The sequence below is a fragment of the Protomyctophum parallelum genome, assembly GCF_964188405.1.
Source record: "Protomyctophum parallelum genome assembly, chromosome: 8".
Lineage (NCBI taxonomy): Eukaryota > Metazoa > Chordata > Actinopteri > Myctophiformes > Myctophidae > Protomyctophum > Protomyctophum parallelum.
Window position 1 is genome coordinate 18,716,643 of NC_139703.1, and position 17,500 is coordinate 18,734,142.

Below are 17,500 nucleotides of genomic sequence, written 5' to 3' on the forward strand. Positions count from 1 at the left end.
GACTAGACCATGTCTCTCATGTCTGTCCTCGTCTCTGGTTCCTATAGACTAGACCATGTCTCTCATGTCTGTCCTCGTCTCTGGTTCCTATAGACTAGACCATGTCTCTCATGTCTGTCCTCGTCTCTGGTTCCTATAGTTGTACAACGAGGACATCCTGGACCTGTTCGACGGAGCCGGCAGCAGGAAGTCCACCATTAAGATCCACGAGGACGCCAGCGGAGGAATCTACACCACGGGGGTGACCTGCAGACTGGTGCAAGACGAGGACGAGGTGTGTGTGCGTGCGTGTGTCAGTGTTCGTGTGCGTGCGAGCAGTCAGTGGCCTTGTGGTTAGAGTGTCCGCCCTGATACTGGGAGGTCGGGGGTTCGATCCCCGACCGGGTCATACCGAAGACTGTAAAAATGGGACCCAACGCCTCCCTGCTTGACACTCAGCATCAATGGGTTGGATTGGGGGGGGTCAAATAGATAGATATAGCATAGATATATAAATAATAGAGACATCACCGTCTCTATTATCCCATTCTGACCTGAGATCAGATTCATACGAGGTTTCCACTGGACACACACTGGTCTGATTAACCCATTCTGACCTGAGATCAGATTCATACGAGGTTTCCACTGGACACACACTGGTCTGATTAACCCATTCTGACCTGAGATCAGATTCTAAAAATGTCAGTCGTTCTTCGATTTTTCAAAAATAGCAGACCTACAAGCTCGTAGCGCGCCACTCGGTGGCGCGCTATGAGCTTGTAGATCTGCTATCTGCTATATTTCAATAGCTAAAGCATAACATGATAACACCAAAATGGGTTCCCGTTCAGAATGGGTCAATTATATATCTACGCTCAAACCGAGTGGAAGTGTGTAGGGTGGGTGGCGAGGAGCTGGTTTCAAAAAGGGCCTAACCCGCCGTGTCTCTCTCTCTCTCTCTCTCTCTCTCTCTCGCAGCTGTTACAGTGTCTGAAGATGGGCGCTCTGTCGCGCACCACCGCCAGCACGCAGATGAACGCCCAGAGCTCCCGCTCGCACGCCATCTTCACCATCCACCTCTGTCAGATGAGGGTGTGTCAGCAGTCTCCTCTGGTGAGTATAGGTTCCATCTACACCATCCACCCACCTCTGTCAGATGAGGGTGTGTCAGCAGTCTCCTCTGGTGAGTATAGGTTCCATCTACACCATCCATCCACCTCTGTCAGGTGAGGGTGTGCCAGCAGTCTCCTCTGGTGAGTATAGGTTCCATCTACACCATCCATCCACCTCTGTCAGATGAGGGTGTGCCAGCAGTCTCCTCTGGTGAGTATAGGTTCCATCTACACCATCCATCCACCTCTGTCAGGTGAGGGTGTGTCAGCAGTCTCCTCTGGTGAGTAGGGCCACCTTCACCATCACCTCTGTCAGGTGAGGGTGTGTCAGCAGTCTCCTCTGGTGAGTAGGGCCATCTTCACCATCACCTTTGTCAGGTGAGGGTGTGTCAGCAGTCTCCTCTGGTGAGTAGGGCCATCTTCACCATCACCTCTGTCAGATGAGGGTGTGTCAGCAGTCTCCTCTGGTGAGTAGGGCCATCTTCACCATCACCTCTGTCAGATGAGGGTGTGTCAGCAGTCTCCTCTGGTGAGTAGGGCCATCTTCACCATCACCTCTGTCAGGTGAGGGTGTGCCAACAATTACCTTTTACAATTACAATTTAGGCATTTAGCAGACGCTCTTAATCCAGAGCGACTTACATTAAGCAAGAACAAAAAGCATGGGAATATACATCACACAAAAAAGCCAGCACCCCCATCTGAAAATATGTTGCTGCAGGAAGCAAATATTTGATATTGTTTGCTCTGAAAGAATATACTGTATATATGTGTGTGTGTGTGTGTGTGTGTGTGTGTGTGTGTGTGTGTGTGTGTGTGTGTGTGTGTGTGTGTGTGTGTGTATATTCAAAGATTGTGCCACATTTTACACGATTTTTCAAAATAATAGCCGATCTACAAGCACAGAGTGCCGCGCTATATGAGCTTGTATATCTGCTATCTGCGGCTTGGGAGAGGGAGGGAGAGAGCGATGTAGGGCCGGATTAACACCTGAGGGCCCCTGGGCACTGAAGCTCGAAGGGCCCCCCCCTTCACCCGCGCGCAAAGTGTTTGCTGTTTTTTGGAGCCGTTTTGGGGCGGTTTTATGCCGTTATATTGGCCTATTTCCGGTCGCCTACCCCCCCCCCCCCCCCAGAGTGACAGCCAATCTAGCGCATTGTTGCTGCTTTACACACACAATTTGCACTTTTCAGCTGCCCTTCTCACCAACAAATGCAACAATAAAACACTAATCTTTTTAGACACCATTTATTTAATTCGGATTAGCAGGGGCATTTTCTGTGAAAAAAAACAAAAAAATGTTTTCTTTTTTCGGAGGGGCCCCTGGTGCCCAAGGGCCCCTGGCACGTGCCCAAAGTGCCCATATGGTAGATCCGGCCCTGGAGCGATGGACTAAATAAAATGTCTCTCTCTCTCTCTCTCTCTCTCTGGTCTCTGTAGGAGAACGGAGGGTCAGAGAATGGCGAGGTGGTGATAGACTCCTCCTCCTCCATCGCCCAGCCAGAGTACGAGACCCTGATGGCCAAGTTCCACTTCGTGGACCTGGCCGGGTCCGAGAGGCTGAAACGGACCGGCGCCACGGGGGAGAGGGCCCGGGAGGGCATCTCCATCAACTGTGGACTGGTGAGGAAAAAACCACTAGAGGGCTCCATTGGCCCTCACCGCCAAACCCCTTATCCCTAAACCCCTTATCCCTAAACCCCTTATCCCTAAACCCCTTATGCCTAAACTTATCTCTCTCTCTAAACCCTAAACTTATATCTCTCTCTAAACCCCTTATCCCTAAACGTATATCTCTCTAAACCCCTTATCCCTAAACTTATATCTCTCTCTAAACCCCTTATCCCTAAACTTATCTCTCTAAACCCCTTATCCCTAAACTTATCTATCTCTCTAAACCCCTTATCCCTGAACTTATATCTCTACCCCTTATCCCTAAACTTATCTCTCTAAACCCCTTATCCCTAAACTTATATCTCTCTCTAAACCCCTTACCCCTAAACGTATATCTCTCTAAAGCCCTAAACCCTAAACTTATATCTCTCTCTAAACCCCTTATCCCTAAACGTATATCTCTCTAAACCCCTTATCCCTAAACTTATATCTCTCTCTAAACCCCTTATCCCTAAACTTATCTCTCTCTAAACCCCTTATCCCTAAACTTATCTCTCTAAACCCCTTATCCCTAAACTTATCTCTCTAAACCCCTTATCCCTAAACGTATCTATCTCTCTAAACCCCTTATCCCTAAACTTATCTCTAAACCCCTTATCCCTAAACTTGTATCTCTCTCTAAACCCCTTACCCCTAAACGTATATCTCTCTAAACCCCTAAACCCTAAACTTATATCTCTCTCTAAACCCCTTATCCCTAAATGTATATCTCTCTAAACCCCTTATCCCTAAACTTATCTCTCTCTAAACCCCTTATCCCTAAACTAATCTCTCTCTCTAAACCCCTTATCCCTAAACGTATATCTCTCTAAACCCCTTATCCCTAAACTTATATCTCTCTCTAAACCCCTTATCCCTAAACTTATCTCTCTAAACCCCTTATCCCTAAACTTATCTCTCTCTAAACCCCTTATCCCTAAACTTATCTCTCTCTCTAAACCCCTTATCCCTAAACTTATATCTCTCTAAACCCCTTATCCCTAAACGTATCTCTCTCTAAACCCCTTATCCCTAAACTTATCTCTCTCTCTAAACCCCTTATCCCTAAACTTATCTCTCTCTCTAAACCCCTTATCCCTAAACTTATCTCTCTCTCTAAACCCCTTATCCCTAAACCCCTTATCCCTAAACCCCTTATCCCTAAACTTATCTCTCTCTCTAAACCCCTTATCCCTAAACTTATCTCTCTCTAAACCCCTTATCCCTAAACTTATCTCTCTCTAAACCCCTTATCCCTAAACTTATCTCTCTCTCTAAACCCCTTATCCCTAAACGTATCTCTCTCTCTAAACCCCTTATCCCTAAACCCCTTGTCCCTAAACCCCTTATCCCTAAACCCCTTGTCCCTAAACCCCTTATTATTATCATCCACAGTCCTTTTTCATTGCAGAAAAGGGGCAATGTACATTTTTAATCATTAATAAATAGCAAAAGAAAAGGGTGTTGTGAATGATCTGCATGCTGTCTGAATGGCACCCTCTGGTGGACATTCCCCATTCCCTGCATCCACAATCACACCACCACTCAACTCAATGACCAATCACAGTTTAGCTGTGCCCCTATATAAGACCTCACTCACCCCACACTCCTCACAGCCTTCACACACCAGTGTTGTTTTTGGCAGCACATTTTGATTTTAGTTTTAGTCATAGTCTTTTGAATAGTTTTCATTTCGTTTTAGTCACATTTTAGTCACCTGGAATGTCTTAGTGTTAGTCTAGTTTTAGTCGACTAAATGTCACGCAATTTTAGTCGACTAAATCTACAGTTGATTTAGTCGACTAAAATGTATTTTGACGGGCCTTGATGCCGTCGAAATGACAGATTTTACACTTGAAAATAGCCGATCTACAAGCTCACAACGTGTGGGCTTGTAGATCGACTATTTTCAGCATGCAACCAAGTGTAAATTCACTTATACTGGATCTCTTGTCTACTAGTCCATTTTAGTCTACTTTTTATTTCTTGACGAAATTGTCAGTATATTTAGTCTAGTTTTAGTCATCATAGCTTAGTTTTCATTTAGTTTCTATTTAGTTTTTGTCCGTGAAAAAAGGTAACATGCCATGCAGAACCTGCAGCTCTCACTGAGTAAACCTACGGCCCCTCACTTCTCTGCAGCCGTGTGTCCTTGACCAAGAAACCACGCTTTCATGGAGAAATAAACCTGCCTTGCTAAATGTATACCTTGGTGTCACAACCCTCTCTTTGACCGGAGAAACGTGGGCGGTCATCTCATAATCCAACTATACTAACACAACCAGCACAGAATATTTATTAAGGGTATTGTTGCTTTTATAGGTTAACGGTTATAAATGACAAAAATAATGTAATCATTGCATTCATAAAATCACGGTCTTAAAATGTGTATGTCCTCACAAGTACTGTGTGTGTGTGTGTGTGTGTGTGTGTGTGTGTGTGTGTGTGTGTGTGTGCCTGTGTGTGTGCCTGTGTGTGTGTGCTGTGTGTGTAGCTGGCCCTGGGGAACGTGATCAGTGCTTTGGGGGACCAGGCCAAGAAAGGAGGACACGTCCCGTACAGAGACTCCAAACTCACCCGCCTTCTACAGGACTCACTGGGAGGCAACAGGTACACACACACACACACACACACACACACACACACACACACACACACACACACACACACACACACACACACACACACACACACACCACACACACACCGCCCCTCCTCGTCTAAGTACCTCCTAAATATAATCATTTTATATGGCCTCCTAAAGTGGTTAATGTTAGGGCTGTTAAGAGTTGCACCTCCTTACTTAGACCGTTCCACAATTGAACTCCACAAACTGAGATGCACATACTCTTCGATTTTAATTTAAAGGATTTATGACATTACTTTTCATTTATTTTTCGTTTTCGTTTTTCTTTTAGGTTTTATGACCTCAATTACACCCAAAAAACCTGAACTTTGAACATTCAGTGGATTTTCTGTGGTCTGAAGTTTTCTTTGGGGTTTGGAAGCCTTTTGAGCTACAATGAAAACAGGCAACACAGTGAAAACAGTGACATCTGATGGCAAATCCCATTGACATATATGGGATTTGCAGGATCTTACATCACAAACAGCAGGAAAATCAGAGCACCTGTTTGAGCCAGAAAACCCCAGATCACAGAAAATCTACTGAATGTTAAAAGTTCATGTTTTTTGGGTGCAATTGAGCTTAGAAAACCTAAAAAAAATAAGAACAATTCCAAAACCTTCTTTTTATGTCACAATCCCTTTAACACAGTGTACTTTGAAGTTAAGTTATCGTCTTAAATTATCACTGAACATTTTTTGTACATTATGCCTATTATGTGGCATGATGTGCCTGGACCGCTAGGCCAGCTGGCGCCCCATTCTACAACCTATAAATCTCCTCTCCTCTCCTCTCCTCTCCTCTCCTCTCCTCTCCTCTCCTCTCCTCTCCTCTCCTCTCCTCTCCTCTCCTCTCCTCTCCTCTCCTCTCCTCTCCTCTCCTCTCCTCTCCTCTCCTCTCCTCTCCTCTCCTCTCCTCTCCTCTCCTCTCCTCTCCTCTCCTCTCCTCTCCCCTCCCCTCCCCTCCCCTCCCCTCCCCTCCCCTCCCCTCCTCTCCTCTCCTCTCCTCTCCTCTCCCCTCCCCTCCAGTCAAACGGTGATGATCGCCTGTGTCAGCCCGTCCGACCGTGACTTCATGGAGACTCTGAGCACGCTGAAGTACGCCAACCGCGCCCGCAACATCAAGAACAAGGTGGTGGTGAACCAGGACAAGACCAGCCAGCAGATCAGCGCCCTGCGGGCCGAGATCGCCCGCCTGCAGATGGAGCTGATGGAGTACAAGGCGGTGAGTCGAGTGGCGCTGCCGCGTGCCGCCGCGCAACGCAGGTTCTTACTTCTCAGTCGCAGTGTTGATTTTGTCGACTAAAACTAAGAAAAACGTTGACTAAAACGAAGGGGTGGCTCAGGGGTAGAGTGAGTAAATAGTTAAAAAATAGCAAGAAGAAATAAAAGGAAAAATAAAAAAAAATAAAGAAATCATCCGAAAAGGAGTGAGAAGAAGTAAAGACTTATAAACTCCCACCCCTCTATAACTGAAATTACTCGCTGGATTCTGTGCCAGTTAAGCTGCTCTTCAAAAGTAAAAGTCGTGTGTGTGTGTGTGTGTGTGCGTGTAGGGGAAGCGCGTGGCGTGCGGTGAGGACGGCCAGCAGGGCTACAGCGACCTGTACACGGAGAACGCCATGCTGCTGCGCGACAGCGACACGCTACGCCACCGCGTCAAGGCCATGCAGGAGACCATCGACCACCTCAACGTGCGCCTCACGCACCTGCTGGCCAACGAGGTCGGAGCGCTGCTCGCCAAGTCAGGTAATTACTGCCACCTACTGTCCATTTATTGTATTACACAGTGGGTGAAAAAAACACACCCCTTAAGACTAAACCCCACCCGTCAGAGGTGTGGCTTCCAGAGGTACCTTTCACACGAGAGGTACCTTTCAAAACCTATAGAAGTCAGCCTGGTACAGACGAAGGAGACACCACTGTATGATGTCGCCGCCACGGAGCGCTAATTACTGCTTCGCACGTTTAAAGGTGTGTAGGGGTTGTCCCTTATTGGCTGAGATGTTGGATGTTGTACTTCCATCCATCCATCCATCTTCAACCGCTTATCCGTAGTCTGGTCGCGGGGGCAACAGCTCCACCAGAGTGCTCCAGACTTCCCTCTCCAGAGCAACATTAGTGACTTCCTCCTGGGGGATCCCGAGACGTTCCAAGGCCAGTGAGTCGATGTGTTTCCTCCAACTACGCCTTGGTCGTAGTTGGAGGGTCTCCTCCCAGTGGGACGTGATCCTTGGTCTGCCCCGGGGTCTCCTCCCAGTGGGACGTGGTCCTTGGTCTGCCCCGGGGTCTCCTCCCAGTGGGACGTGGTCCTTGGTCTGCCCCGGGGTCTCCTCCCAGTGGGACGTGGTCCTTGGTCTGCCCCGGGGTCTCCTCCCAGTGGGACGTGATCCTTGGTCTGCCCCGGGGTCTCCTCCCAGTGGGACGTGGTCCTTGGTCTGCCCCGGGGTCTCCTCCCAGTGGGACGTGGTGCTTGGTCTGCCCCGGTCTGTCACCTAATCAGCAGGAGTTAGACTTTAAAACGCTTTAGCTATTGAAAAATAGGTCTGCTATTTTTTTTTAATCGTAAAAATGCGACACAAATCTTTGAATATATATTCTTTCAGAGCGAACGTTTTTTTTAATTTCGATGTCAGGCCTAAAATGGTTAATATATTAGCGCCCCTCACGTCACACAAGTGTGATTTTTATAGAACACCATTTCACAATAGTACGATTATCCAAAATCACAGACAATATCCATGTATATTATCATGATATGGATATAATATTGATGATATACTAAGGACAACCCTGATTCTAATGAATGATTTTTTTTTTACCAATCAATGTGCTGTATAGAATGTTCTATCCTCTAGACCAATCGGAGCATCCATGTCTTTCTCTCCGTGTCTGTCTGTCTTGTCACCTTTGACCTTTGACCCCGCCAGGTGAAGGCAACGAGGAGATCGGAGCTCTGATCCAGAACTACATCCGCGAGGTCGAGGAACTCAGGCGAGTGTTTCCTTTTTTTAAATCCTTTATTTACCCAGGGCGACTGTCTCAGGAGGTAGAGCAGGTCGTCCAATGATCCGTGGGTCGGCGGTTCGAATCCCGGATCCTCCTCCTGGCTACATGTCTACATGTCTACATGTCAGTCTTGCCCAAGTGTGAATGAATGAATGAATGAATGAATGAATAGTTTATTTCGATCTTTCAGAGGGAGACATTACACAAAAACAGTTTACTTTTTCTTTTGTGATCAAAAGGGCATAGGCAGAAGCTTAAAGCTTATAAGTGCCTATCCTTATCTCAACGTGCTCCAACATACTGTTGAAGACATGCATAACAATCAACACAAAAAAACAAAAAACAAATGACATTTATAGAAGAATAGAAAATTAAACAAACCAAAAGCAAAAACAGAAAAATAAAAACAGACAACGAGAAAGACAAAGGAAAAAAAAAGAAGAATAGAAAATTAAACAAACCAAAAGGAAAAAAAAAAGACCAAAAAACAGACAAAGCCAAATGTTATACTAAGTCCAACTCTACATGGCATAAACATAGCTCAGCTCCCTACTCATTCCAGGTTATATCCATGCAATAATTCCTGTTTGAGCCTCTTTTTAAATTGTTTAAGGTTGTTGCTTTGCTTAATTGTCTCAGACAAGCTATTCCACAGCTTAACCCCATGGACAGAAACACACATGCTCTTTAAGGTTGATTCAACACTTATTTGTTTGAAGTTTAGTTCCCCTCTCAGCTCATACCTCCCATCCCTATCCCTAAACCTTTTTTGGATATTTCCAGGAAGCAGATTATGTCTTGCTTTAAATAATAATTGTGCTGTTTTAAAATCAACTAAATCAAAAAACTTTAGTGTTTGTGAATTTAGAAACAGTGGATTTGTATGTTCATAGTAATTTACTTTATTTACTATTCTTATTGCTTTTTTCTGCAGTAAATATATTGGCTGAAGGTTGCTTTTGTAAGTGTTACCCCACACTTCCACACAGTAGGTGAGATATGGTGTTATAAGGGTGCAATAGAGAGTGTATAGTGATTTAGACTCAAGGACATTTCTTGTTTTTCCCATGACACCAATATTTCTCGCTAATTTAGACCGGATATAATTAATGTGGGGTTTCCAAGAGAACTTATGATCTATTATTACTCCTAAAAACAGATTATCAAAAACTCTTTCTAGTATGATATTATCAATTTTGACCTCAATGTTTGTGTTCATCAGTGTTTTTTGTTTGCCAAAGACCATATATTTAGTTTTTTTCAGATTAAGTGATAATTTATTTTGATCAAACCATACCTTTAATTTGTCCAATTCAGTTTTTACCACCTCCAGCAGCTGCTGAATGTCTTTTCCAGAGCAAAATATATTGGTGTCATCGGCAAAGATAACAAATTTCATGATACTGGATGTCTTACATATATCATTAATATATAATATGAATAATTTCGGTCCTAGTATTGAGCCCTGCGGCACTCCGCACGTGATATGTGAACAGTTTGATTTATACTCACCCATCTGCACATACTGTTGTCTATTAGTGATGTAACTTTTTAACCAGTTTAAACCTACCCCTCTAACACCATATCTCTCCATCTTTTTCAGCATAATATCATGATCTATTGTGTCAAAAGCTTTCTTTAAGTCTATGAACACCCCCACTGCATAATTGTTATTATCAACTGAAGTTGTTAGTTCCTCTATTAAATCAATAAGTGCCATCGATGTGGATCGTTTTGCTCGAAAACCATATTGACTGTCTGTCAGTAACTGGTGTTTTTCAAGGAAGCCACCTAGCCTTGCGTCAAATAGTTTTTCAAGAATTTTTGAAAATTGTGGCAACAAGGACACTGGCCTGTAGTTAGTGTAAAGATGTTTGTCTCCTGCTTTGTAAATGGGAATTACCTTTGCTATTTTCATTTGGTTAGGAAAAGAACCAGTCACAAATGATAGATTACATATATATGTTAATGGCTCTGCAATAGCAGTTATAACTCTTTTTATGAGTGTCATGTCTATGTCATTGCAGTCATAGGAGATTTTATTTTTGAACTTATTAACTATGTCTATGATTTCATTTTTATCTGTACTTGTTAAGAAAATTGTAGCTGGGTTTCTATCTATTACATTATGTTCCACATCCACACCCCCTTGTGGAGGGTTTATTTCTTTTGCCAAATTTGGTCCTACATTCACAAAAAAGTTATTAAAGCCATTAGCCACCTTATTCATATTAGAAATGGTCATTTCATTCTCCATAAAGTAATCTACATAGTTATTATTAGTTCTCTTCCTAATCAAATTATTTAATATTTTCCACGTGCCCTTGATATTGTTTATATTTTTTTGTGTGTCCTTGGGCAAGACTGATGTCCTTGGGCAAGACTGATGAACTGATTTTAACCTTTTTAGGCACTGTATAGTATTTGAATTTGTTTATTGTTGTCTTTTGTTGTGAAGCACTTTGGTCAACTTTGGTTGTTTTTATACGTTCTATATAAATAAAGATTGATTGATTGATTGAGACACTGAACCCCATATTGCTCCCGATGTGCTGGTTGGTGCCTTGCATGGTTTCTGCCGCAATCGGTGTATGAATGTGTGTGTGACTCTCTAGGAGTACAGTGACTCCTAGAGAGTACACTGGTCACTGTCTAACCATCGGTCATCTCCTCCTAGAGAGCACATACTGGTCACTGTCTAACCATCAGTCATCTCCTCCTAGAGAGTACACTGGTCACTGTCTAACCATCAGTCATCTCCTCCTAGAGAGTACACTGGTCACTGTCTAACCATCAGTCATCTCCTCCTAGAGAGTACATACTGGTCACTGTCTAACCATCAGTCATCTCCTCCTAGAGAGTACACACTGGTCACTGTCTAACCATCAGTCATCTCCTCCTAGAGAGTACACACTGGTCACTGTCTAACCATCGGTCATCTCCTCCTAGAGAGTACATACTGGTCACTGTCTAACCATCAGTCATCTCCTCCTAGAGAGCACATACTGGTCACTGTCTAACCATCAGTCATCTCCTCCTAGAGAGTACACTGGTCACTGTCTAACCATCAGTCATCTCCTCCTAGAGAGCACATATTGGTCACTGTCTAACCATCGGTCATCTCCTCCTAGAGAGTACATACTGGTCACTGTCTAACCATCAGTCATCTCCTCCTAGAGAGTACATACTGGTCACTGTCTAACCATCGGTCATCTCCTCCTAGAGAGTACACTGGTCACTGTCTAACCATCAGTCATCTCCTCCTAGAGAGTACATACTGGTCACTGTCTAACCATCGGTCATCTCCTCCTAGAGAGTACATACTGGTCACTGTCTAACCATCAGTCATCTCCTCCTAGAGAGTATACACTGGTCACTGTCTAACCATCAGTCATCTCCTCCTAGAGAGTATACACTGGTCACTGTCTAACCATCAGTCATCTCCTCCTAGAGAGCACATACTGGTCACTGTCTAACCATCGGTCATCTCCTCCTAGAGAGTACATACTGGTCACTGTCTAACCATCAGTCATCTCCTCCTAGAGAGTACATACTGGTCACTGTCTAACCATCGGTCATCTCCTCCTAGAGAGTACACTGGTCACTGTCTAACCATCAGTCATCTCCTCCTAGAGAGTACACTGGTCACTGTCTAACCATCAGTCATCTCCTCCTAGAGAGCACATACTGGTCACTGTCTAACCATCGTCCATCTCCTCCTAGAGAGTACACTGGTCACTGTCTAACCATCAGTCATCTCCTCCTAGAGAGCACATACTGGTCACTGTCTAACCATCAGTCATCTCCTCCTATAGAGCACATACTGGTCACTGTCTAACCATCAGTCATCTCCTCCTAGAGAGTACATACTGGTCACTGTCTAACCATCGGTCATCTCCTCCTAGAGAGTATACACTGGTCACTGTATCAGTGTTGTTTTCGTCGACTAAAACTAAGACGAAAAATGTTCGTCGACTACCTTTTCCACTGAAGAAAACTAAATGGAACCTAAATTAAAACTAAGCTACGATGACTAAAACTAAGACTAAATATACTGACAATTTCGTCAACAAATAAAAACTAGACTAAAATGTTAGGAAGGGACTAGTGGACAAGAGATCCAGTATAAGTCATTTTACACTTGGTTGCATGCTGACAATAGCTGATCTACAAGCTCACAACGCGTCACGCTGCGACGCGTTGTCATTATGTCATTATGACGGCAACAAGGCCCGCCAAAATACATTTTAGTCGACTAAATCACCTGTAGATTTAGTCGACTAAAATCTTATGACATTTAGTCGACTAAAACACTAAGACATTCCAGGTGACTAAAATGTGACTAAAACTAAGTGAAAACTATTCAGGAGACTATGACTAAAACTAAAATAGAAACTTGATGCCAAAAACAACACTGGTTACTGTCTAACCATCGCTCATCTGCTCCTCCTTCAGGTCAAAGCTCCTGGAGAGCGAAGCCATGAACGAGTCTCTGCGTCGCCAGCTGTCCCGGCTCTCCTCTCGCTCCCCGTTCACCTCCTCTGTCTCGGTCTCCGCCGCCTCGGCCGTGACGGCGGCTCTTAGCCCCGCCCCCGGCGGCCACCCCCTGCATGGCTCCTCCCCCTCCCTCTCTGACTCCGCCCCCCGGGGATCCATGGAGGCGGAGATGACGGACGTGATACGCCGAGCCAAGATGGACATCGAGAGGCTGAAGAAGAAGGAGAGGAGGCAGAGGAGGAGGTAGGAGACAAGGAGAGGAGGAGGTAGGATAGAAAGAGAGGATACAGAGGAGGAGGTAGGAGAGATTTAAGCAATAAGCCACGAGAGGTCTCAGGTTAGCGGGTATTTTACACTGGCTGGGGGCGTAGGCAGACCCGACGCGCAGCGGAGGGTCTTCTACCCTCCCAGCCAGTGTAAAATACCCGGTAAGCTGGGGCCTCGAGTGGCTTATTGCTTTTCTAAAACGGTTACAAACATATAGCAATATTAACCTAATAAAACTATTACATTCACAAAAGTAGCTACGCTTTGCGCCACCAGAGCGAGCCACATCACTTCCTTGTTGTGCTCGGCAAGTAGGCTATGTGACGGGAGAATAGCGCTTGTTGTCTTTACGGGGCTGCCTGGAGCCACACATTCACAGTCATATGAGCCGGGCGGTGCTTAGACGCCCCCGCACGGCATGTGTTTGTAAATCAATCAAGCGCTCCCCTTTCCCCAGTTCAGCTACAAGGCTGCAGGATGATACAAAGTGATTGAAGGAGTGGGTTATCGGTGAAATTTACACCGGTCACGTGACGGTAACCAGCCAATCAGAATGAAGTATTGGGACTACCCGTTTTAGAAATAGCATTTTAGGGGCAGCGACCGGGAGCCAATGGAGGGAGCGGTCATTTAGGGGGTCTTCAACACGGGGTCCGGGGCCTCTTAAGGGGGTTATCAGAGTTACTGCAGGGCCGTAGATCTTTGTGTGATGGGGTTTTCTTTTTTTTCACATGAACTTGAACCCTAGCATCCCTATTCTGAGCAGAACTTGAACCCTAGCATCCCTATTCTGAGCAGAACTTGAACCCTAGCATCCCTATTCTGAGCAGAACTTGAACCCTAGCATCCCTATTCTGAGCAGAACTTGAACCCTAGCATCCCTATTCTGAGTAGAACTTGAACCCTAGCATCCCTATTCTGGGCAGAACTTTAGCCAAAAATAGCAGATTGTCTATTTTCGGCAAAGAGGTACAGAGTGAACGGTCAAGTTTACTAGTGTAAGTATTCGCGGTTTGTGAGAATACGCATTGACATGCATTCAATTAACATGCACTGACCTAAATCAGGAGGAGGGGGAGGGGGGGGGGAGGAGAAGGAGGAGGAGGGAAAGTGAGAGGAGGAGGAGGAGGAGGAGGGAAAGTGAGAGGAGGAGGAGGGCGGGGCTTCGTCCTGGCCGTGGCGTACAGTCCCTGTGGGCGGTACCTGGCCAGGACCAGGACCGGGCCCTGTTCGTCCACGACTGTCCCCTCTGAGAGGAGAGGACCGGGCCCTGTGCCTCTACGACTGTCCCCTCTGAGAGGAGAGGACCGGGCCCTGTGCCTCTACGACTGTCCCCTCTGAGAGGAGAGGACCGGGCCCTGTGCCTCTACGACTGTCCCCTCTGAAGCCCATCACACACCGGGGTGCGCAGCGACGTGGCACAGGCGTTGCCGCGCTGGGCAACGCCTGGAAAATAGAACGGTGGCGTATCGGAGCGTCAGGCGAAGGCGTGAACGAACGCGCGTCAGACGCCGCCAGGTGTGCGATAGGTTCATTGAAAATAACGGAGGCGGCTGTTTTGACGCGCGGCGTTCGCAGACGGTGTGTGTAGCCCTTGACACCGCCGCAGCGCACACACACACACACACACACACACACACACACACACAAAACACACACACACACACCCACCTCTACTGCCTCGTGCACTGCTTCTTCCCACTCGATTAAAAGGAATAACACGAGTGGATTAGAGCCTTAGGGGCAGGGAGGTGTCTGAGGAGACCTGGACCGCATCCAGCAGGTGTGTGTGTGTGTGTGTGTGTGTGTGTGTGTGTGTGTGTGTGTGTGTGTGTGTGTGTGTGTGTGTGTGTGTGTGTGTGTGTGTGTGTGTGTGTGTGTGTGTGTGTGTGTGTGTGTGTGTGTGTGTGTGTGTGTGTGTGTGTGTGTGTGCTGGCATGGACCTCACAAACACTTGTAATTGACTTGGTCAGCGGGTTGTGTAAGACACACACACACACACAACTTTAATGGGCCAGACAGGGGCTGACAGACTGATGAGGCACTTGTTCTCTTGAGTGTGTGCGTGTGCGTGTGCGCTTGCGCGTGGGTTTAGTTAATATAATTTAATCCAGAATTAAAAATCATATTTTTTATTTTTATGAATGAAATCGACACGGCGCGACGTTTCCTGGTTCATAGTGTGACGGTGGCTCAGGAGGTAGAGCAGGTAGTCCAATGGTCCGTGGGTCGGCGGTTTGAATCCCGGCTCAAAGTGCTCCCGATGTGCTCTGTGTGTGTGTGTGTGTGTGTGTGTGTGTGTGTGTGTGTGTGTGTGTGTGTGTGTGTGTGTGTGTGTGTGTGTGTGTGTGTGTGTGTGTGTGTGTGTGTGTGTGTGTGTGTGTGTGTGTGTGTGTGTGTGTGTGTGTGTGTGTGTGTGTCATTTGACCACAGTCTGGAAGAGGCATTCCTTACCAAGGTGCTTAAGTTCCAGCGTCTTAAGGATGCTATTATACAGCTTGGCTACAGATGTAAACTACTTGTGTCCATATTTGGAAGCGTCGGTAATGTCCACAAATCAGTGGTGAGGGGCCTGCAGATTGCAGGCATGCCCAATAAGCCGAGAGCTGATCAGGCATCGGCAAAATTCTGTTCAGTGTCTGCGATAATTGGCAGTCTCCATATATGGAGAAGGCAATGCTTTTCTGTACCCGTGATCTGTATCCTGAAGCACTTGTTGTAGAGTTTTTTTCAAGTTTGCGCATCCACTATTGTTTGTGTTCAAGACTTGTAAAATGTGACCAACTCCAGCAAAAAGTGCCTCAACTCGATTTTTACAGATTACAGATTATTAGTACAGAATGTAAGCTTTCATATGATGTATCATTCAATGAAATTGGGCAATAATTGTCTAAAACTTGTTAAAACAGATACCCCAAAGTAGAGAATTTGCCCTGCAAAGTTTCCCTGAAATTTTAGCACATCTGGAATGGGTGTGACAATAGATACTTGTCCACACCCCTAATGTCTTGCATAATCACTCCCCCACTCACTAACCACTCCCCCACTAGGTTAGCTGTCAATGACAGTTGAGTGGACACTTAGGTGTGGGAAAGTACATGTTGTTTTACTTGAGTTAAAGTAAAGAAATATAGGACTGAATTTGTTTAGTGTATGTTTTGTAATAATACAATCTAAAAAGTAACTATAGGCTAACTGAGTTTTCAATGGATATAGGCTATGTAGTTTTACACCAATGCTTTTACATGTGTGCACTGAAACAAAGGGCAGAAGAATGAGATCTTACACCTTAGGTGCCCCAATAAACCCTTTTGAAATTACAACAATTCAATTTAAAGGTATATTCAGTGATTTCACTTAATTCAAATATCACTTATTTTTTTGTTTTGTTGTGATAATCCTCTCTACTATAGAGTGTGCTGGCCATATAAGGAGTTCCTCCCTGTCCCCAGTTAACCCCTGGGGGTCAAAAAACCTTAGGTTTCGTTTTTGGCTCTCTATCCTGATTGGATGAAAGGCTTAGGTCCCAGCCAAAAACGAAACCTAAGGTTTTTTGAGTGAAATCACTGAATATACCTTTAACTTATACACTACCTGGTTGTAAATAGCTGCAGTACAGCATTTTACCCATAATGTGAATGCAAATAAAGATGTTAAGTGTAAGTGTGTGTGTGTGTGTGTGTGTGCGTGCGTGTGCGTGTGCGTGTGCGTGTGTGTTGTGTTTCCAGTCCAGAGATGGAGAAGGGCTTGAAGAAACGCGTGAAGCTACAACACTCTCACGAGAACGGGGAGAGCAACGGCGAGGTGGCCGGGCAGAACGGGGAGGTCGATTCGGACGACAACTACACCGAGGTACTGCCCCGAGACGTTGTGGCCCTGTTATCAATTACACAGAGGTACTGCCCCGAGACGTTGTGTGACCCTGTTATCAACTACACCGAGGTACTGCCCCGAGACGTTGTGTGACCCTGTTATCAACTACACCGAGGTACTGCCCCGAGACGTTGTGACCCTGTTATCAACTACACCGAGGTACTGCCCCGAGACGTTGTGACCCTGTTATCAACTACACCGAGGTACTGCCCCGAGACGTTGTGACCCTGTTATCAACTACACCGAGGTACTGCCCCGAGACGTTGTGGCCCTGTTATCAATTACACCGAGGTACTGCCCAGAGACGTTGTGACCCTGTTATCAACTACACCGAGGTACTGCCCCGAGACGTTGTGACCCTGTTATCAACTACACCGAGGTACTGCCCCGAGACGTTGTGACCCTGTTATCAACTACACCGAGGTACTGCCCCGAGACGTTGTGACCCTGTTATCAACTACACCGAGGTACTGCCCCGAGACGTT

The 17,500-nt window shown here is 45.7% G+C and overlaps 1 protein-coding gene across 1 annotated transcript in view; it reads left to right on the forward strand.

The window, feature by feature from the left end:
• LOC310862944 (kinesin-like protein KIF21B) overlaps positions 1-17,500 on the forward strand; it is a gene marked incomplete at its 3' end in the record, with an annotated part of 131,202 nt that overhangs the window by 55,034 nt on the left and 58,668 nt on the right. Inside the window, 9 exon segments of the mRNA XM_083771067.1 lie at positions 140-274; positions 958-1,092; positions 2,532-2,714; positions 5,239-5,354; positions 6,399-6,594; positions 6,926-7,118; positions 8,300-8,363; positions 12,834-13,118; positions 16,871-16,994. Of these exon segments, the coding sequence (XP_083627193.1) occupies positions 140-274; positions 958-1,092; positions 2,532-2,714; positions 5,239-5,354; positions 6,399-6,594; positions 6,926-7,118; positions 8,300-8,363; positions 12,834-13,118; positions 16,871-16,994 (1,431 nt within the window).